The following is a 23,322-nucleotide window of genomic DNA, read 5'->3' as shown; positions in this document are numbered from 1 at the left end:
TGTCCATAAGGGGCGTTGCGTAATCAAAGCAAATTCATTGCATGATCATACGTTCTCAAACCTGTTTCAATGTACAAAATCATGCGATTTTAAAAAACTATTCGTTTTTTAAAATCGCTCGTTTTTGAAATTACTCGATTTACGGAAAAGATGGGTATATTCAAAATTTAAAGTTTTTTTAATTAGAGAAAGCTACATCTCTTATTTAATTTGTCGATAGGAAATCATGATCCTTCCACGCTCTCTCACTAGCTCTCACCATTAGTAACCATACCGCAATGAAATAAAAACAGTAATATTATTTTATGTATGGATTTTTATTTTATATTGAATATTTTTTTTTTTTAATAAATGTATGTTAGAATAATTTTGAATTACATTTTCAATTTTAATTTTTTTTTAAATCTAATTATGAAGAATAGCAAATTTGTATTTTTATCTTTTGCAAATTGTATATCTTATATATTATATTTTTATTTGCGTCTATAATAAATGTAAACTAAAAGAAATACGTATATGTGTTTCGAAACAAAAGACATACTTAAAAAAAAAACTGATTAAAAGCAAATTATTGAACAAAATTTTACAAAATCTATAGAGTGGATAAAATTTTAAACCAATTATAAGAATAAATATGATTAAAAAAATAAGGACAAGCAAAAATATTAACAACTAAATCAAACCGAAAAACCAAAGTTTAAAATTGTTTATAGAGAATGTTTTTTTTGTGTATCATTCCTCCTAAGCATCTTTTTTATTCATTATGAGTTTGCTGCTGTTGCAAAGAGAATACCACTCCAAGTGGTAGCTAATCCATATCGTCGTCATCATCGTCCGATATGGTATATTTCTTTTGAGAACGTTTACGTCTTGTTTGCTTTTTACTGGTCGATGCACTTACTGGTGGTGCGGCTGATGATGCTGAGGGAGTAGGGGTGGATGGTGTGCTAGCGATGGTTTTGTTAAGTTTTAATTTCATTTTAACGGCGGCCGCTGATGTCGAGGCAATCTCTTCATCATCTGAATTATCTTGTCCGGAATTATCATCGTTATCCGAATTATCCGATAGATTGCCACCTTCGCCGGTGGTCGAGGAATTTTGTGAAGATTGTGCCTGTATGCGTTGTTTGGCATTCACAAATACCTTCTCCAATTCTATGGAGTCTAAATAGATTAAAGAATTCTCCTCATTATAGATTTGAGCATTTTGACAAAGTTGCACAAAATCCTTTTGTAAATCATCCAAATCCGCATATTTACAATCTTCTATACGTTGGAGGATTTTCTTTATGTCTACCGGCCGCTTAATAATTTCATAATAATCTGGCAAACGTTGCCTGGAAGGTAGCTTCATAAAAGGTTCCGATATGATGCGACCATCTTCATGGGTGTATTTAATAACAGTGGACATTATTTTAACCATTTGTTTCTTAAGTTTTTTATCGATATTTTGACGACGTCTGCGTTTAATCGATTGGCCAACCACAGATTCATCATCGGAATCATCTTTACGGTTTTTACGTTTACGTCGCTTGCGTTTAGCTTCTTCCTCATCTTCTTCGTCTTCAAATTCAGCGCCATCATCAATGGCTCGTAGTAGTTCCTTTTCGGTAAGACTATCGGTATAATCGACTTCCTTGCGCTGACGGGAACCGCGACCTATAAAAACAGAACAGAAGAATATTAGTATGTTGTACAAAAGATAATTTAAGACTCGTGTAAGTATTGAGCTTGTAGGCTGATCCACTTACCCAAAATAATATCCTCCTCATAGGTGTGCCAACGTTCTACTTCATCATCATCCTTGGTCAACCAATCGGGCAATTCAGATTCATCTATTAAACGTTCTCTGCCCGGATGTATACGCTCATCCTCTTTCTTACGATCAATGTCCATCTGTTTGAACAACTCAATTTCATCTTCACTACGCGCAATCATCATATTGACCATTTCATCGTCGGGCACCTCATTTTCTTCTTCCTCATCGGCATCGTCAGCATGTAGGATAGTCTGCAAGAATTGCTGACGCTCACTGCCCGTTGACTTTTGATCGAACATACCCGCCTGAATAACCTTTTCGTCCATATTCAGCTTGTAACGTGCCGCCGCCAAAATACGCTCTTCTACAGAATTTACTGTCATAAGACGCAAGACACGCACCTCATTACGCTGGCCAATACGATGGGCACGATCTTGAGCTTGTAAATCCTGATGGGGATTCCAATCGGAATCGAAAATCACCACAGTATCGGCTGTTTGTAAATTCAAACCCAAACCACCCGCTCGAGTTGACAGCAAAAAGACAAAGTAGTCTGAATCCTTGGCATTGAATTTCCTCAAAAGTTCACCACGATCTTCGGCTTTGGTGGTACCATCCAAACGTAAGTAACCAAATTGGCGCCAGCCCAAGTAGTCCTCGATAATTGTCATGCATTGCGTCATTTGACAGAAAAGCAAAACTCTATGATTGCTGGCTTTGAGTTTGGGTAAGATACGATCTAGCAGTTCAAATTTGCCCGACACTCTGTAAAGATCGGGTCCGGAAACCATACCATGAACACCGGTGTGTTCGCTGAATTTCTCTTCAATATGTTGGAACATAAATGGATGATTGCAAAGTTTACGCAATTGCACAATGGTGTTCATAAGAGCCTTGGCACCACCCTTGCCATGTTTACCTTTCTCTGAGCCATCGGTAAGTAGTACTCCCTTGCTTTGCATATGTTTGTAGAGCACTCTCTGCAAGCCAGACATGTCGCACTTGATGATGTATTCCACTTTGTCGGGCAATTGATGTTCGACTTCCTTTTTCAGACGTCTCAGCAAGAAGGGACGCAATACCTTGTGCAAACGTCGGATAATCAAAATAGTTTCTTCTTCATTTAGTTCGACCTTCTCACCGGTAGTGGCGAAGGGAGCGTTAAACCATTGCTCAAATGTGGAGCACGATTTGAAAATTGAGGGTAACAAGAAATTCAATAGAGCCCACAGCTCGGGCAGCTTGTTTTGCAATGGAGTACCGGTCAACAGTAAACGATAGGGAGCTATATAGTGAGTATTCAAAACCTGTGTAAGTTTGCAGTGATGATTTTTCATACGATGACCTTCATCAATAATCATGTATTTCCACTGGATCTTGGCCAACACCGCTTTATCTTTTATAACATATTCATACGTGGTGAGTAAAACATTAAATTTAGTGGCGCGCATTTGATTTTGCAAGAGTCTGCGACCCTGGGGAGAACCCTTATAGCTGACAACAGCCACCGAAGGAGCCCATTTTTCAAATTCCAAAACCCAATTAGGCAAAGTAGAGAGGGGCACAATAATCAAAAATGGACCCATAACCTTCTTGCGATCCATTAAATACGTTACCAACGAAATGGTTTGAATAGTTTTTCCCAAACCCATTTCATCGGCCAAGATGCCATTTAAGTTATTGTTATACAAAGACACCAACCATTCCAAACCCTTCAACTGGTACTCTTTCAATTGACCATTAACCATAATACTGGCCTGTTCATGGACCTTTTCATGTACAGTGTGGGCAATACTGTAATAGGTTTGTTCCTCTGTGCGGTACTCATCATCTTCTACTTTAACCGTTTTCAAAAATCCGGAAGGATCTTCATTCATGGCGTTTTCATCATTCTTTTCTCCTTCCTCTTTCATTTTCGCTAGTCCCTCCTCTTCTCTTTCCTTTTGTTCTTTGAGCTTAGCGTCTTCCTCTTCGTTGTTGCAGTTATCATCATCTTCCATCCAATCCCAGCCGGGATGTTGTTCCAGCCATCTATGCAAATTTTTTAGCACAGGACCATCCTCTCCGGTCAATTTCTTGCCAGTGCTTTGTTCCATAACGGCGACATGCAAATCAGCCGCTACACTGCTGTCATCGATATTTATGTATTCGCCACTCATTAACAACTCCTTCTTGTATTGCAGCAAACGTTTGTGTTCTTCGTCCTTTTTCTTCATTTGATCGTCTTTGTGTTGCTTCACCATCTGAGTGAGATTGCCAATGTATTCATCGGTTTGCGAGAGTAGGAATGCCAAACGTTTATCCTTCTTTTGATCGATAAGTTTACGATAACCCTCTTCATCCTCGGCCATCAAACGACGCATACGTTCCTTTTCTATGCGTTCTTGTTCCTTCTTTTGTTCACGCTCTGCATTGGCGTGATGGTTCATAATGGCCTTATTCATTCTGGCCAATTGAGCCTTATTGTTACGATGATATTCCTTGAAATCTTTGCCATGTTGCAAAACGGCCGCCAGAAATTCTTGATGTTTTTGTCTGCGTTTACGTTCCGCTTCCAGTTTTTGTTGTTTCTCCAGTTTCTCTGTTGCACGAGCTTCGCGCAAACCTTGTCTTTTAGTTCTCTTGTAGGCTTTAATATTTACAGCCGTTTCTAGCGTAGTATCACGTCTGGTGCATTGGACTATTTCAGTTCTCAATTGTCTTTGAAAGTTTAGCACTCGTAATGCTCTCAACTCTATAGCCGCCTGTAGCCTTAGATCTTCCGGCATAGTGGTGGGTAAACGCTGTAGTTCCTGCATACGTAAAGCGATACGAGAAGCAATACGATTTTCTCTTTCCTGCAACAAAACTATGGGATCCAAACCTTGTGGTTTGGCCACTGTTGTAATGCGATTTGGTTTGGGCATGGGCTGTTGTGGTGGAGGTGCTCCCTGCTTGGGGACAACTTGTGGAGGCATGCCAGCGGGTCCTGGAGGCCGTATACCTTGACCTGCCATGGTCGCGGGCATGGGAGATGAAATAGGTGGCTGTCCACCACCCATCATGGGAGGTCCTGGTGGTTTACCGCCATTGGCCATTTGATGCATATCTTGCGGTATAGGTGTAGGTCCAGGTTGTGGACCACCTATCTGTCCAATTTGTCCAGGTGGCATTTGCTGTTGCACATGGGGTGGTGGTTGCATTTTGCCCGCTCCCGGTGGCTGACCATAGGGCGATGCTGGCGGTGTTGGGCATTGCGGTGGTGTGCCCGTCTGACCAGGCTGCTGTGGTCCCGGAGGTCCTGGTGCTGGTCCGGGTACACCTGGGTGTCCTGGTATAGTTGGTCCAGGTGGCCCCTGTTGCTGCTGTTGTTGTTGGGCTGCCTGTTGAAATGCTTGTTGCATTTGCATGGAAATTGGTTTATTGCGTGCCAACAGACGATATGCTGTTATTTGTGTTCTCAACATATTTATTTGATTGCTGGTTAAGTGCTGATGTTTCGAGGTGGCGCGTATGGCGAGAAGTTGAGTGTATCGAGGATCCTCTTGCAGACCTTTCTCTTCCATTGTGTCAATAGCACGTTGCAAAGCATGTAAGTTTTCTTGTCCAGCACGTTCGGGAGGACCAGGTGGACCTTGGCCTGGAACAGATGGGGGGCCCTGGAAATATGGATGACATATGTAAAAGTAGCAATATGTAGAAAAATTCAATTTTACTTCTGTATTTTGTATTGTTTTCTAAATCTGCAAAATTACGATATAACACATTAAAACATTTAAATAGTTTTGGAAAATAGAAAGATATTTTAAATTGTTCGTATATGTTGCGGATGCATATTTTCTCCTGATTTTGTTTCCTATCGTAGGTCAGAAATTATATTCGAACTTCCATAATGGGGTATTTTTCTAAAAGACTTGCACATTCACTAGCGAATTACCATTATTATTTCTATTAACAAATAATTTTTAACACATTATTCATATATTGCTTTCGTGGCCTTTACGAAAACAAAGAAATCTTATAACTACAGAGTCAAAGTATAACTTTTTGAGTCAAAAAATTTAACAATATAGTTAAGTCCCAGTTTATCTCCAATCGTAGGTCTTTTTGTTTAACTTCAATCCTAGGTCTTTATGTAGACTTTATTTAGTCCCTTTTTAACTTCAATCCTATGTATTTATTTAGTCCCATTTTATCTTCAAGTGTATGTCTTTATGAAATCCTAGTTTAGCTTCAATCATATGTCTTTATGGAGCTTTAGTTGAGTCCCAGTTTAGCTTAAATAGTAGGTCTTTATGAAATTACAATATAAATCGTAAACATTCGTAAACAGTCTACAAAATACCATAGAAAACTGCAACAGAATGTTTACACTTTTGTTAATTAAAATATATCTTTTTTTGCAAATCTTGATAATAAAGTACTTAAGAAACTGCATATAAACATATAATAAAATGTTGTTTTTTCAAAAATTCTGTTTATCATTCATATTTTTGTATTTAATCTGTCTCGATTCTAATCTTTTAGAAATTAAGTCTGTTTAATCCTTGTTTTAATAAAATATCTAATAATAAAGAGTTTTATAAAACGGTATTTTTTAATTTTAATTGTTTATTAAACGTTTGCCGCTTTACATATATTATAAAAAGAGTTCCAAATTATTAACCCCATGTTTTTCCCCAGCATAAAGTTTTAATATTGCATGATATGCAAACAAATCTTTACATACATATGTATAGTTTTAGTTTGTCTTTTAAACTGAATATTTTACGTGCAATTTCAAAATTGTTAAAAGTACTTACATATTTCATATTTTCCTTTAACGATTAAAAAGTAGTAACTACAAAAAGTATTAGAACATTTTGTTCGTACACAAAAATAAAATAGATGCTTGTTTTTAAAATTATCTATGAAGCTTCACAGCAAACATAGTGTAGATAAGAGATATTTAAAAAAAATTACATACAGAGACGTACACAAAAAAAGAACTCTACAAATTTTTAATACACATGTAATTAATGATAAAAAAAAATCAAATTTGGCCCATAAGAAATTATAGTGAATAAAACGGAATATTTTTTTTCTTCAGAAAACAAATCTTTACATCAGAAATGTTGGTGAAATAATTTGCAGTGTCTTTAAAGTCTCGAACCTGAAAAATTACTGTATTTACAAAATCATTTGTACCCTAATGTTAGAGTTACCAGTTTAATTTTTGCAAAAAGCGGGACAATTTTGAAAATAGGTAACAACTTATGCAGCACAAAAAATGAGAAAACTACTTCCTTTATCTTAATTTTATATATTTTTTTTCTCAATTTATCTAAATCTTATAATAAATCTATGTCTGTTAAATAAGAAATCATGAAACTATCATAACCATAGGTTTCGTTCTTGTTCCAATATAGTGAATACAAATTTTAATAATCGGCAACATGCTTTATATCGAATACTAACTGAAATTCGATTTTGAAATTAATGCAAAACCAAATATTCTGTCAACCTACATATTATTCTATGGGGGTAAGTATAAAATTTTATAACAAAAAAACAAGTACTCTATTGGTTAAAATTAATATTGTCACAGAGTAGATACATTTGTTAAACAAAAACAAACAATTTCATTAAATTTAGTGTTCTGTTAAATGTCGTCTCCACCAACATAGTTTTCACGTTTTCTTTATTAACTGTACAGACAATTAACATTTGTGTGAAATTTTTACATCAAACTAAACATAAAGATGAGAGCAACAATACACAGTTTTTTTCTAGTTTTGTTTTGCTCACGTTAGTCTCGCAATATTGCAATTAATATGGACAGAAAATGTTTCGCCACTTTGAACACAATACCTTGCTATAAACTGCAAAATATTCTTAAACAAGAGTGTTATATTCTGCTATTCCGAATCGTACCAAAAATCTTGTTGAAAATTTGTCCCGAAATTGGCCCATTGTTAAGCCTAGTTTTTAATCTCTGATATAAAGTTTTTTATAATACAATGAAAAGGCAAAATAACCTCCCGGTAGTAATTTTTGGGAATTTCTTAAAATCTTTTGCTATTAAATTATGTTTTCTTGGAGTAGATTTAGGAGATATTCTATATTTTAATAGAAAATATAGAAAATTTACAAATATTTTTGGTAAAATAAAAAATTGTTTTTAAAAAATTGGAATATCGTTTTGAAAAAAGTGTCTATTGTATTGTCATTCACTGTATGTACACAAAAAGAAATTATATCAGGACTTTATCTGATATACATATAGAGTTGTCAAATATTCGACATTCGGTTTTCGAATAATTCGAAAAAGCATAATTTTTAAAAACCGGTTTTCGGTTTTTTCTATCAAAAACCGGTTCGAATAACCTGTTTTTAGCCTTTTTTGTCAATTTAAGAATTGAGTGGTTTGTAATTTCTACATTTTTCATTTGCGACCCCACAAAGTATATATATTCTGGATCGTTATAGATAGCGAAGTCGATATGTCCGTCTGTCCGCCTGTATGTTGAAATCAACTTTCCGTGGACCCCAAATAACTTACATACGTGATTCATACATCAATATATCGGGAATTCCTCCAGCTCGATTGATATTTAAAATCGAGAAAATCGGTCCACAAATGGCTGAGATATAAGGAAAAACCCAGGACAACCTCGATTTTTGACCCATATCTGGATTACTAAATCATTAATATAGACAATATGGATATATAATGATAGATATTTCAAAGACCTGTGCAACTACATATATCAGACCATAGTAAGTTGGACCCCACAAAGGGTCAAAATCGGAAAAATATTTTTTTGAATTTTTTGTCATAAATAGATTTTCCCCAAAAAAGATTTTTTAAAAATAAAAAATTAAAAAAAAAATTGGAAAAAACTTTTTTAAAAAACTATATTTAAGTATAATTTGGTGAAGGGTATATAAGATTCGGCACGGCCGAATATAGCTCTCTTATTTGTTGTATTAAAATTATTAAAAATAATCGTATAAAATCTTAAAATAAATTTTAAAAAATATTCGATTTCGTCGAATAATTCGGGACAAAAAACCGGTTTGTCGAATAACTCGAAAACCGTCCTTTTGTAAAAACCGGTTTAAAAAAAACAGTAAAATTGGAAAAACCCGGTTTTTCGAATAATTCAAAAACCGGTTTGACAACTCTACTGATATATTAATGTAACAATTATTATTTTTTAAAAAATACCCATATTAAAATTTAAATACGAACTGTGGCGAATATTCCCAGGGCTAACAGCCCTAAAATGTTGATTTATTTTACAGTATTTAAACAATTAAATATAATGGAATTCATGTGCAAATGTGCTAAGTCCATTTGTATACATATTTCAGGCGAGTTCAATAATCATTTGTTTTCAGTATTTGTTCAATATTTTATGCAGATTTTTTTATTTTTTGGTAAGGCAAAAAATTAAAAAAAAAACTGTTTAAAATAAGTGAGCTTGCAAACTACAGGTTCCTATTTGTAACTTAACAAATCTATTATTCACCCATATCGGCAATAAGATGTGAAATTTATGTTCCCATGAAATATCCATTTTCCTCGAAGGGAAAATTGCTAACGTGATGAACTTTTCATTCACAATAGTTGATTTTTTCGTAACAGCTGTTTAGTGTTTACAAAATTCCATCTAAAAACTTCACTACATGGGGAATTTTTTCATGTTAACATAGATGATGAACGAAAAGTGGGAAAAGGAAACATATTTCAAGTGAAATATTGATTCGCGATATGGGTGATTTATGAGGATTTACAAATAAAATCACATATTTTTAGGTGATATTTATTTCGATTAATTATGTATTGATATCGGTAATAGGAATTGTACGATTCGCATAAAAAATAATCAAATCTATCTACCCCAGCCCAAATAAAACCCCTTGAACCCTGCCTTCGACAGTTACTTTGATGCTATTTTCTTTTAATAAAGTTTTAGCCAGATACGCCTCTGTTCAAAAAAAATATTCTTTCTTCTCTTTAATCTCAGCCAAAGTTCTACATATCAAAAACACAAGCAAGAGAGCATAGACATTGCCACTGAGCAGAATATACAACGTCTGTATGAAGACAGAAAAAAACAGAATATCATGTTAATAAACCCGTTTTGGGGCTAAGATACAAAAAAAAAATATAAGATTTTTTTAATTGAAAACTTGTCAGTGTTTACAAAACATCTAACAGTAACGGTAGCAATTATTAAAATCAAGTGAGTTTAATTAACAAAAAAAAAATATTATTGAAAAAAAAACTAAACTATTTTCTGTTAATAAATTTTAAAGTATAACATTTTAAATATGGCCTCCAAAGAACTTATAAATGAATTGTACGATTTCATTTATCCATTGGCCTTAAAAGCAGGAGAAATTTTAATGGAAGGCTATAATTTGGATACGAAAAAAGTAGACATTAAAACAGATTTCTATGATGTTGTCACCGATTATGATAATCGTATTGAGGATTTTTTATGGTCTGAAATTTTGAAAAAATATCCTGAGCATAAATTTATTGGTGAAGAAGACACTGCCAAAAATAACAACATAACAAAAGAGCTAACAAATGCTCCCACTTGGATAATAGATCCCATAGATGGTACTTCTAATTTTATAGCTCAAATACCGCATACTTGTGTTTCAATTGGTTTGGCAATTAACAAGGAAATTGTATTGGGTGTTGTTAATGTGGCGCCACAAATCAAAATCTATACTACAAAATTAGGACAAGGAGCCTTCTGCAATGGACAACCTATTGCAGTTAGCAAATGTGAAAAGGTAAGTGGCTCTTGCTTAATTTAAAGTTAATTAAAATATTAATATTCCATATTATTTATGCAGATGAACGATGCCAATGTGAGCTATGAGGTATCGTTGTTGCATGCCAAAAAAATACGTAATAAACATATTAAACGTATATATTATATAGCCGCTCAAGCTAGAAGGTGAGTTATACAAATATAATTTAAAAAAAAAATCTATTGTTATTTATTGTTTTTAAAAACAAGTTAGTGTCTTTGTTAAGACAATAAAAAAAACTTGTGAGCAGAATTTTAAATTACTAAATGTTTTACGGTAAATAATGATTTTATCTAAAGAACTTGCTTATTTATAAACAATTCGATTACTTTCGAAATAATATATTTTGTTCAATCAATTAGAATTGTAAACTTCTTATTTTGTAATGTTTAGGCAACATTATTACAGTAACTGCAATAAGAATACACACGATAATTATAAAGATTTAAAAATAGTAAAAATTATTTAGAATGACTCAGACGATGCTTTTGACAACGAAATACAACTCAATATTTTTTTTATTAAATACTTTAGCAGCTTTTTATCATAATCAACAAATTCAAACCCAATGCTTCTACTACCACAAAATACGATTGAAATTAGATTTTCAATAGAAAATTATAACGCCGATTGAAGGTTCGCAAGACTAGGCAAAGTCCACTTTTTATGAAAATTGAGATTTTAATACAAAACAATATATAAATATATATATGTAAATGCAACGTTTTTCTTGTTGTTATACTGTGTCATATAAAAGAGCTAATATCAGATTTTCAATACACAATGTGCTAACTAAGGTTGTTTGTTTTGTAGGCAAATTTTTGGGATTTTCTTTATAAGTTTTCTTCTAAAAGTTAGACTATATATCTGCACGGATAATACCGATTTGTAGTGATATGTTGCAAATCAAATCATTAGATAATATTCAGAGATTTTTTTCAATTCTAGCAACAGTCAATGAAAACTGCTTTGAATGGCTTTATTTCCGGAAATGGAAAAAGTCCGGGAAATTGGGAACCCTTTAAATCGAATTGAGTATTACGAAGTTATTTTAATTTGTGGTAAATTTGTATTTATATTGGCATGGGAACACAAGAAGTGTTCAAATATTAATCCAAAATTATTTATCATAAAATTTTTGTAAAAAAAATTCGGATTAAAATATTATTTTTCCCGATTTTGACACATTGGAAATATCTTTGAAATTGGATATCCATATATAGATAAAAAATTGTTCAATTGGTAACAATACCCCGATTTGTCGTGGTTTTTTGCTTATAGCTCAGCTATTTGAAAGTAGATTATACAACTAGAAATAACAACTACAAACCAGGAGATATATTGTGGTGTCAATGATGAATGCAAGTTATTTAAAGGCTTCAGCTATATATAAGCATCCAGAATCTATATATAATTTATGGGTCGGCAAATAAAAATGTAGAAATTAAAAACGGAATGACAAACTTATATACAGTGGTGGCCACCAATTTAAGACAAATACTTGAATTTTTTTCATCAACTGAATTTTAAGTGCGATTGAACCAAAATAAAAGGACCTCTAAGGGTATGAAATGTATTATTAATGTTTCTAGTTTCTGAAAAATGTTTGGAAAAATCGGTAAAACATATATGGACAAAGATATGTGGAAATACGTTGACCCACCTCAGCGAACATCCGCTGTTAATAACATGATGTGACCGAAACTAATGGAACTAAAAATACGAAATTTGGTCCGAATATTTTATAATAATAAAATTATAATGATATAAATGTGAGAAAATAAGTTTATTTAAAAAAAAAAATTTTTGGTCAAGTTGTAGAAAAATTTTATATGTTCGTGGTGAATATTTGTGAATTGACCCAGTCGAATAAAACACACTTGTGTGTTAAAACAGTCCTCATGCATACATATTTGTGGAAATATTTGAAAAAATAATTGACAATCACGTAGAATTTAGCAAACAATTTTTGTCTTAAATTCCTGGCCACCACTGTATAACCTCTTGTTTGGTAGAAACGAAATGGTATCCGATTATCAAAATCCACATTACCCAGGTTTAATTTCTGAAATCGCATGATTTGTTGAAAATGTATTTAAGAAATGGTAAAATGTCATAAAACATTTACAGCCGTTTTTCTCGAAACGACTTTTTTTTAATTATGACGTTATTGCAGCAAATGAGCGATATGTCTACTCTCGAGCCTTTTGTGTATCAATAAATCAAACAGTTTACACTATTTCACAAGGTTTTTGTTCATGATGTGAAACATATATGGATTAGTTACTTTAGGACCTCTAACTGCGGCAAAAATATTGAAAAAAAAATCCAGAGCGTCAAACTTTTGAGATATTTATTAAGAGAATACTTAAATAACATTAAAATTGGAATAATAATTAAAACTGAACAGTGTTAATTATTTTTTTATAAATATTTTCATTTGTCTTCCTCACGACACTCTAACAATTGCATATTCTGGTGCCAAAAACCTTGATAATTCCGGAAAAAAGTGGTAATAAATCCGACTTTTCTAAAATACTGATCCAATTGCAAAATAATGTAGAAATGAGAATACAAAGTGAGATACATCAAAGTAGACTACCTCTAGTTTGAAAAGTTTTGTAGAGTTCCTAACTTCTACAAATACACAATTAGTACAAGCATTTTTGTTATAAAGAAAAAAGGATAATAAAGAAAATACTTTTTATTTCCCTAAGTTATTTATTTATTTTATTTCATCGCCAATAGCCTAGTCTATTATATACCATAATCGGTCACAAATTTCTACTTATCTCTTATATTTTAAAAGATATTTATGTTAAAATTTTCGATTTTTCCTAGACTTTACTGTTTTGTTCTTAGCAAATATCTTGCATCAAGTTGTCTATAATTTTGTTTAAAAATTTCTCTTATTTACAATAAACTCTTAACTATATGTAGAAACTCTTTACCAATATCTCAAACCGACTGCCATTCGTGAAAAATAATCAAATTTAAAATTTAGAAGTGAGTATATGAAAAATTAATTATTTTTAAAGTTTTCTTAAAGATTTTTAAAAATGGTGTAATATTGATAACAACTAACTTCAATGGTCGAAAATAGTGTTTTTCTTTAAACAAAATTCCGAAAAATGTCGCATAGTTTTTTAAAATTTCCTCACTTATTATAATATGTAGATTGAAATTTATTTTTTACTCGTCCGCTCAAAAATGTGGTCAACTAGGCTTATGTGAAATTAGTACAAAAAAAATATTTTTTTTTAAACTTGTGTTATTAATTAAGCTCATTTTTCTGGTTGAATTTAATAACACCATGCATTTATTGACATTATGTCAATAGTATATGGAGAACTCACTCGTTCTATTGCCAAATGAATACGACTCTCAAATGTTTTTTGGAAAAAAAATTGTTATAGTCATTTAAACTGTAGTCTTATGCAAGTGCAGCTATGAAAACATATTTGAATAATATTTAAAACGAAATGCTGTGAAGTAACAGAAACAATTTGTCTTAACAGACAGCACAAAATTTCATTGTCTTAGGACTCATTTAGTTATATTCGTTAAGGCTCATATAAAAATAAAATTATTTTTATGAATTCTCTATTATCTAATATTTTTATGATTGCAATTAATTAAACAAAATAAACCATATTTTATATTTAAGTGTGTCATTTTTAAAATTAATTTATAGTTACTGGCGCGCTTATTTCATCATGTCATTCCATAATAACAAAAAAGAAATAAACTAAATTATATTTACATTTTTTTTCATTACAGATTACTCTCCTATTCATGTGTTGTCGATGCTCTATGCATGGTAGCCGCTGGTAATTTAGATGCATTTCACATCGAAGACATGTATCCCTGGGATTGTGCTGCCGGTTATTTGCTTATCAGAGAGGCTGGCGGAGTGGTAACACATCCATATGGTGGTAAATTTGATATAATGAAACCAGACCTTATATGTGCCGGTACCGAGAAATTACGCCTCGAAATAGAAACATTAATACGCAAGGCCGATCAACAAAAGTCAGTTGGTGGCGAGGAAAATTAATGTAATTTACATATATACAAATATTTGCTTTTTGTAAGATATTTTATATATTTTTTTTTATTTGTTTTTTTTTGATTGTTTCAATTGCAATTTAAATTAATTAGTTTTATTATTATTACCTGTTGTTGTTCATATAAAATTGAAGTAGTAGTATACATTTTAATTTCTTTGGTTATTGTTTAATGAAATTTGTTTCTCTATATATTATAATAAAAGTCTACTTAGAAAAGTTTTAATACTTAATGATATGCATATTTTGAAATTTTACATTTTTATATTATTGTTATTCAAGTCTGTGTTTGACTGTAGGAATTTTGTTTGAAGAAAAAAAGCTTTTATTTAGTGCAATTTAAGAGAGTTTTGTATGGGAGAAAAATAATTGAGTGTTACTTTTTGTTGTTTTTTTATACTTCTTTCTCTTAAACAGGGTTGCCAAATTTAGACAAAAAAAAATAAAAATTAATTCTAAATAATAAATGTTTTCTAATCCACATAGAGATTTTAATTAAAAACAAGTTTGTTGAAATAAATGTTCATATTTTAATACATGCTTTAAAGAAACATATTTAAATATTTCTGGTTCGAAGGACCATGAAAAGTAGTTGAGTTAATAGTGTTGTTTACTTTAAATTTGTCGTTTAAAATTAAAACCTGGTAATAATTTATACACGTACAAAAAAGAAAACCAGTCTCAATTCATTTTGTTTTATTAAAAACAATAGGGTTTTTACATAAGTGTAAAAACCCTATAAGGGAGTTCTTGATACATTTCTTTACATTTATATCTTCTTAAAAAATGCATGAAACATGATTGGTACATCAATATATCAGGTATGGTGCTGGTTCGGTTGCTATTGAAAATCGGGAAAATCTTCCCATCTTCTGCGAAAAAGAATGAAGCAAAAAACATCATGTTTTACCGTTATTTCAATATTTATTTTATTTTGACAAGTTCTTTTTGTAATTATATTCGCAAAATAAGTTTTTTAACTGGCTAGAGTCAAGATTTGCGATAATTTAAAAACCAAAATACCCATTAAACGATTTTAATGCTGGATTGAGGCAAACACAACATTTGGGAAGAAGACCTCGTAAAACTACTCAAAGGCCCTTATTTTGAGTTGCATTCGACAAACGATGTTCGTTGGCTATCGAATATCGACTATCGAATGTAAAATTCGTATTATAAGTTGGCATCGCTGTCGAAAATTTCGTCACAAAGTATACAGAGGCGACATGGCAAAAAAATATATTTGTCTCTTTCGCTCGAAACAATTTCAACTGGTTTGGTTTTGTGCTTATTTATATAGTTGTTTGTTTTAACGCACTATCTGTATTAAACCTCAAATTTGTTTTCTCTTTCTATCGAAACAATTTCAAAAAAAGCTGATTTTAGTGTTTTTGAACTGTCAAATTTGACACCTCTGTATACTTTGTGATTTCGTTGTGCATCGAATTTTTCAACGAACACAATTTTGCTTTCGATACTGCAAATAGAATTAAAAATATTGTTAAAAATGTAAGTATATGTAATTTTATTTGTTTTTGGTGGACCAAATACCACTAACTGAAACATTTTCGTTAATTTTATGCAGGTCTAAGGTTGTAAGCAACGAAAGTGCGCCATAATACCAAATGACAATTCGTTCGATCAGCTATTTCGACTACAGTCGAAAATCGAATTTAGTTCATAATAGGCATCAAAAACAAGATAATTTAATAGCAAGTGTTTAAGAAATTTACATAAATGACTTCCGGGGAGGTTATTAGATCTGGGACTGTTATTCGTAGGGAAAACGAGTCTATTCTTGGTTGATATCGGCCTGCGACAAACATCTTATTTTTAAAAAATCTGTACTGATCGTATATAATTTGGCAAAGAACACTTAAACTGGTCGAGACAGAAATGGAATACGGTTCTGTTTTCGTACAAGAGTCAGTGATCATATAAGATATGAATTGAATACAGATCGACTTTAAACGATGGTTTTATCTATACACTGATGCAAATATGACTCTAGTTAGGAAATTCCAGTACGACATTGCCCCCAAACATTGTAACTATCCAATAAGGTAAGTGAAAACCTATGAAAAATTGTAGGTCGCAAAATACGGAGTCAAAATTATACGACAAAGGAAGCTTTAACAGTCAGATGTGGTTATATGGAAACGGCAAAATATAGCAAAGGAAGTGATTGAATCTTTAATTGGCACAAAGCATCGTTGTCGTGAAGTAGGAATAAAAACTAGAAATATTCAACAAACTACTAGTGAATTAAAGGTCCAGACAATTTTCGTAAAAATTAAAGTTTTCATTGTTATGTCAATACCATAATTGTTATTTTTTGCACAACATTAGTAAATAAAAGTACATATTAATGATATAATAAAAAACAAGTAAGAGAGCTATATTCGGCTGTGCCGAATCTTATATACCCTTCACCAAATTATATTAAAAAATATTTGTTTTTAAATATTTTTATTTAAACAAAATTAAAAATTTTAATTTTATTTTTATTTTTTTTAAAAAGTTTTTTCCAATTATTTTTTAATTTTTTAAAAAAAATGTTTTTGAAAAAAATTTTTGATGAAAAAAAATTCGGGTTAAACATTTTTTTCCCTATTTCGATCCATTGCAGGTCCAACTTGCTATAGCCTTATATACATCGTTTCAATGGAATTTGAAATATATATCATTAGATATCCATATTGTATATATTAATGATTTAGTAATCCAGATATAGATCAAAACAAGTAAGAGAGCTATGTTCGGCTGTGCCGAATCTTATACTTTAAAATAAATATTTTAAATATTTTTAGATAAACAAAATTATAATTTTTTTTCCAAAGTTGTTTTTTAAAATTATTTTTTTAATTTTTAAATTTTTTAAAAAAAATTTAAGTTAATTTTTTTTTTTAATATTCAGTGAAAAATAATTTTTTGGTAAAAAAAAAATTCGGGTTAAAAAATATTTTTTCCGATTTTGACCCATTGTAGGTCGCTTCGGAAAGTTGATTTCAACACACAGACGGATATGGCTATATCGACTCCGCTATCTATAACGATCCAGAATATAAATACTTTGTGGGGTCGCAAATGAAAAATGTAGAAATTATAAACGGAATGACAAACTTATGCCGAAGGGTATAACAAATTTCTTAAGATTTTCTAAATCGTTATAGATAGCGGAGTCGATATAGCCATGTTATCCGTCTGTTGAAATCAACATTTAAATTAATATGTATATCAATATGTTGGGTATAGTGCTGTTATTATTTAAAATCGGTCCACAAATAGCTGAGATATTAGCAAAAAAATAAATGCGACTACACTGATTTTTTACCTATTTTTAACCAATCATTTTTAAATTTTATCCCCTATACCACTCTATCTAAAACAACTTGGCAACTCTGTTTTAGTGAAACAACAAAAACAAAATATTATCTGAAGTGCTAGTATGGGCAAGTATTTACTATATATACTCTCTTGCATTCGATTTCATAAATACTCATTAGTTTATTTTTTTAGTTTATACAAAATACTCGTCTAATCAACACTAAAAAACACACGTAACGAAAAATTTATCATCTCCACAAAACGAAAAATAATAAAATAAATAACAATTGAATTCTAATTGAAATGTCCTCTCCAACCAAAGAAGAATTGAAAAAATATTACGATGTTGCCTTAAACTTGGTAATGAAATGTGGCCCCATAATGCGTGAGGGTTACTTAAAAACAGAGTCAACTTTTGAAGTAAAATCTGCCTATTACGATTTAGTTACGGTTTATGATAAACAAATAGAAGATCTTTTGATATCGGGTTTACAGGCCGCTTTTCCAGAATCAAAATACATAGGCGAAGAAGAATCGGCAGCCAACAAACGTCTAGCTGAGCTAACTGATGCCCCAACATGGATTATTGATCCCATAGATGGTACTACAAATTTTATCAATCGCATACCACATTGTTGTATATCTGTGGGTCTGGCCATCAATAAAGAGTTAGTTGTGGGTGTTATTTACAATCCCATTGCCAATGAAATGTATTCGGCCTGGAAGGGTCACGGTGCCTATTTAAATGGTCAACCTATAGAAGTTTCCAAAAAATGTACTTCGGTAAGTGGTTAGTAGGTTAGTTGAGCGATTGTGTGCATGAGTATTTGTGTGTTTGTTCGTTGTCTTATCGTTTTTGTGTGTGTTTTTTGACAATTGATAAAGATTTTCTTGCTTATAATCATTTGTTTAAGAATAGAGTGTTAAAAAGTAAATATGTACAACAAGTGTACTAGATTTCATTGTATTTTGTTAAATCATGCAGTAAACAAACTTTATTATTTAATTTATTTTGTTTTTTGATTGCATATAAACTCAATTCAAATATCAACAAAGATTCTACCCAGTTTGCTTCAAGTAACTAGACTATGTTAATAAAACTAAGCAAAGCTAAAATTTTTTATTTAAATTTATGGTTAAGAAGCTAAACAAGTCTGAGAAAATCATCTACAAAGTGCAATATAAGTCAGATAAAATTATAAACTGTAATATTAGCATTTACAAGTTATGACATATATTTAAATATCATTTAGATTATCTGCTTACAATAGGGTTCGAATTTGAGAAAATTTCTCTGCAATATAAAAAAAGATTCGATACGGATTATATCCATAGATTATGTCGATACTAGCAACAGAAAATTAGTTGACATAGAAGAATTACGATTAAAATTTTGTCATCCTAACTAGAATAAAATATACATAGAAGCGCTACTGAGAGACAAAGAACCTAAGTTTGTTGTCAGCAACAACTGAATACATGTAAATCAGTGTACATATTTTGAGTTTTTATATAAGTAATCGAATTTTTGTCAGAAATATAAGTGATCACAGATCGAGCTCCTTTTCTTGATTAATCGCTTATTGGCCAAGTTATTAGCGATTTTAGATATTCTGAACTTTTATATAAAAAATCGATTTTTGGTCAGAAATATGAGTGATCATAGTCGAGCTCCTTTTCTTGATTAAACGCTTATTGGCCAAGTTATTAGCGAATTTAGATATTTTGAGTTTTTATATAAAAAATCGATTTTTGTTAAATAATATGAGTGATCACAGATCGAGCTCCTTTTCTTGATTAAACGCTTATTGGCCAAGTTATTAGCGAATTTAGATATTTTGAGTTTTTAATTGGCGTGGTCAATTTTCTTTCAGTAAAAACTTAAATTGGATTACTATGATCATTTAAACAAAAAATGAGCTAAATCGATGTAGCCGTTTTCCTATTTTAGATAAATCGAAAAAAGTGGGGGTAAAAGTGGGCGTGGTCAATTTTTCATTCCGTAAAAACCTAAGTTGGGCTATGACCAACATTTAAAAAAAAAATTGTCTAAATCGGTCCGGCCTCTACTGATGCAATTACCAACGAACGACATTTGATTTTTATTTATATAGATAAAACTTATTTGCGGTGAATTTTTTGTGAGTGCCTATAGAAATCAGGCATCTATTATCACCGATAAATTCCAATTTCGGGAGGACATTTATATGGGGGCTGGGTGAAATAATGGACAATTTCAACCAGTTTCAATATGCTTCAATTGCGACCTGTGGGCTAATTACCGCAGTCCAACACGATCGAATACCTATTCGAACTTTCGAGTTTTTTTATTTTTGGGATTCTCTTATTTTTTTCGATATCGAATAAAAGGTATAGAAAATTATATTGAACAAACGCTAATAAGAAACCTAACTAACATCTGCACAAAATACCCTCCTCATTAAGTGTATTGTAAAAATATGTAAATAAGAAAAGTATGAAAAAGTACAATAATAGTTAAAATTTTGGAATTGCGCCAACACTTTAACTGGGTTTATTTGTTAGAAAATTCAAAGGCTACCAAAAGATGTCACCTAATCGTCTGAATTTCCCTATTTTTTGATTAAAATTCTTTTATAACTTTATTAGGTTTGGTAATATAAAATACCCTTTTATCCCCTAAACATTTTATTATCCGAAATTACAATCTTAGTGAATATTGTATATGCATTACCAAAACAAAAAAAACTAAATATCGTAAGCTTAGTGTGCAAACAAACAAAGTCCCTTTATACAAATTATACAGAAGATTAAAAAACCAATATTCGAAAAATACACTTTCCCCAGTTTCTATATCCCAAAAATTTAACATGTGATTTGTTATATCTGGGTTTATTTGTTAGAAGATACATAGCCTATACACCTAAATGGCAGAATTTCCAAAAAGTACTACAACCACTGTCACTTTTTGATTATCTGATAAAATGTTTGAAAATTTACTTCTATCTTTAGCTCCTATATAAGAACAAATTTTTATCCTTTTACCCTCCAAACAGATCTATTTGTAGTTTGATTTCCAAAAGCAGAACTAAATATTTACCATATTGTACTATTTCCCAAAAGAAGAAACTGTATAATACCCAACATGTTTCTTTTACAGATTAAAAATGCAGTGGTTGGCTATGAAATCTCGTTGATACATGTCCCGGCCGTAAGAGATAAAAATGTTAAACGATTGTGCAAACTGGCTTCAAATGGTACCGGGTAAGTGAGACTAACTACAACACTAACTAAATTGCTAACTAAAAACCACTTTCAATTTGTTACTACTTTAGAACTCGTGGTTGTGGCAGTGCTGCTTTGACTTTGTGTTATGTGGCCAAAGGTAGTTTCCAGTGTTTTCATGTAGAGGATTTACAGCCCTGGGATATTGCGGCCGGTGCGGTAATATTAACCGAAGCCGGAGGTGTTATAACCCATACAAGTGGGGCTCCTTTTAATATCATGAAACCTGATTTGATTTGTGCCTCAACCGAGGAGCTGCTTAAGGAAGTTAAACAGCTAATTGAGGAGGCCGATGCCTTAACTCATTTTGAATTTAAATAATATGTGTATATTTGTGAAAATGCTTGAATTGTATTAATATCAATAAATGGAAATTATTGAGCTTCTTCACTCACCTATAATCTTAAATATTTGCCATAATAATATGAGGAACTTAAAAACGATTTAAATTAGTATTTAAAATAGATATGAAAATACTGCTAGACATAAAACTTTCAGAAATTACGTCTACTTAGGATTTCCAAAAAAAAAAAAACTTCTATAATAATTATTCGATCACAAAGTAATTGGCATCATTTAAAAGACTTTAATTCGCAATTACAATAGATATGAAAGGACTTAAATTTAATTATTTGATCTCGAAGATATGCATATAATTTAAAAGACCTTAAATTGACATTTACAATAGATATAAAAGTACTGCTATGTAAAACATTTGTTTGGATAGTAGTCAAATATGGGTTTCGGCAAAAAAATTAAAAGACTGATGCCGGGTGAATGTATTTTAAGGCCTCGATATATAGACATTAACAAAATTTGTTCAGTAAATCAGAGTTTCTCAGGGAAATGTAAACCTATTACTTCTATAATATTAGAATACAATCAACAATTAGAAAAATCTGTGCTGACTTAATTAAGAGAGTTTAAATTATGCTTAATAAATTGCAAGTCAAAAACTGTACTTACATTGGGTGGCATGCCATGTGTTTGAAAACCCATTGGTGGCATATTGGGTCCTTGCGGAGGCATTTGCATACTCATGTGAGGACCTGAAAAATTTAAAACGTTTGTTGAGTATACAGTTAACTCAAAATAATGTTAGATTTCAAGTATGTATTTACCCATGCCTTGATGATGTGGAGGCATATGATGTCCCTGGGGACCTGGTGGCCCCTGGCCTGGAGGTCCATTCAAATGTGGCGGTGGACCACCTTGTGATCCAGGTTGTTGTTGGGGCATACCATGAGGTGGTCCACCATGCGGTGGTGGTCCATGACCCATTGGAGGTCCTGTTGGTGGGACTCCCTGTTGTCCAGGAGGGCCATGCTGACCGGGTGGTGGTGGTCCATGCTGTGTGACCACGCCATGTTGCTGTGTTGGCATGGGGCCATGCTGAGGACCACCATGAGGGGGACCGTGTGGCGGTCCATGTTGCATAGGATGACCATAGGGCGCTCCTGGATGACCAGGAGGTGGTGGACCATGTTGACCGGCTCCTGGCGGTGGTCCTTGCATATGAGGCGGTCCATGAGGTGGACCTTGATGACCTTGTGAACCTGGCGGTCCCGAGGGTACTCCTTGGCCGGGCGGACCACCAGGGCCCTGCTGTGGCCCTGGATGCGGATACGGGCTATGTGGTGAGGGTGACGGTGCCGGACTTTGAGATGGCGGTCCCATGGGGCTCGGAGCCTGTGGCGGGGGCATGGGACTATTCGCCGGTGAAGGCGAAGTCATTTTTTTACTTTTTCTTATTGTTCAAACTTGTAAATATTCTATTTAAAAAAAATATTTTTCTGCAAAAATTTTCGTGTTATACACTTTGTAGCACGCACACACAACCACCACTTTAATACTATTTTTGTGTTTATTTTTCAAAAATTTTTGGGAAATTCTTTTTAAATTACATTAATCTTTCACTAGATTTTAATATTTTATTAAATTTCTTGCGTTATATTTAGTTTTTTAAATGAAAATTTATAATTTTCACAAAAATGCAAAAAGATTAACACTTTTCATACGACGCGACACACACGCTCACAAAAAAATACTCTGGCAATGGCGGCGAAAAAAACAATAAACATGACAATGCCGCAGTGAAGGCGAATTCAAATA

At 32.2% G+C, this 23,322-nt stretch overlaps 3 protein-coding genes across 4 annotated transcripts; 2 read left to right on the top strand and 1 right to left on the bottom strand.

Moving 5' to 3' along the window:
- Positions 1 to 298: 298 nt before the first annotated feature.
- On the bottom strand, positions 299 to 23,209 carry brm (ATP-dependent helicase brm). Of its 2 annotated transcripts, XM_065504029.1 has the most exons (4): positions 22,332 to 23,209; positions 22,177 to 22,259; positions 1,752 to 5,397; positions 299 to 1,659 (listed from the first exon to the last, which is right to left on the bottom strand). In XM_065504029.1, the coding sequence occupies exons 1-4, from the start codon at positions 22,942 to 22,944 to the stop codon at positions 809 to 811; spliced, it is 5,193 nt and encodes a 1,730-aa protein (XP_065360101.1). In that variant the 5' UTR covers positions 22,945 to 23,209; the 3' UTR covers positions 299 to 808. The 2 variants fall into 2 exon arrangements, with proteins under 2 accessions (XP_065360101.1, XP_065360102.1); XM_065504030.1 differs by lacking the exons at positions 22,177 to 22,259; positions 22,332 to 23,209 and adding an exon at positions 14,729 to 14,782.
- LOC135953988 (inositol monophosphatase 2-like) lies at positions 9,835 to 14,861 on the top strand. The gene is made up of 4 exons (XM_065504032.1): positions 9,835 to 9,969; positions 10,043 to 10,531; positions 10,595 to 10,698; positions 14,333 to 14,861. Exons 2-4 carry the CDS (start codon positions 10,058 to 10,060, stop codon positions 14,607 to 14,609), a joined length of 855 nt encoding a protein of 284 aa, XP_065360104.1. The 5' UTR covers positions 9,835 to 9,969; positions 10,043 to 10,057; the 3' UTR covers positions 14,610 to 14,861.
- LOC135953987 (uncharacterized) lies at positions 18,122 to 21,618 on the top strand. Its single transcript, XM_065504031.1, has 3 exons — positions 18,122 to 18,729; positions 21,086 to 21,189; positions 21,261 to 21,618. Exons 1-3 carry the CDS (start codon positions 18,250 to 18,252, stop codon positions 21,529 to 21,531), a joined length of 855 nt encoding a protein of 284 aa, XP_065360103.1. The 5' UTR covers positions 18,122 to 18,249; the 3' UTR covers positions 21,532 to 21,618.
- Positions 23,210 to 23,322: the final 113 nt, after the last annotated feature.

Source organism: Calliphora vicina, chromosome 3, assembly GCF_958450345.1.
Source record: "Calliphora vicina chromosome 3, idCalVici1.1, whole genome shotgun sequence".
Lineage (NCBI taxonomy): Eukaryota > Metazoa > Arthropoda > Insecta > Diptera > Calliphoridae > Calliphora > Calliphora vicina.
The sequence above is the reverse complement of the archived record's forward strand: the minus strand, read 5'-3'. Positions and strand labels throughout refer to the sequence as shown.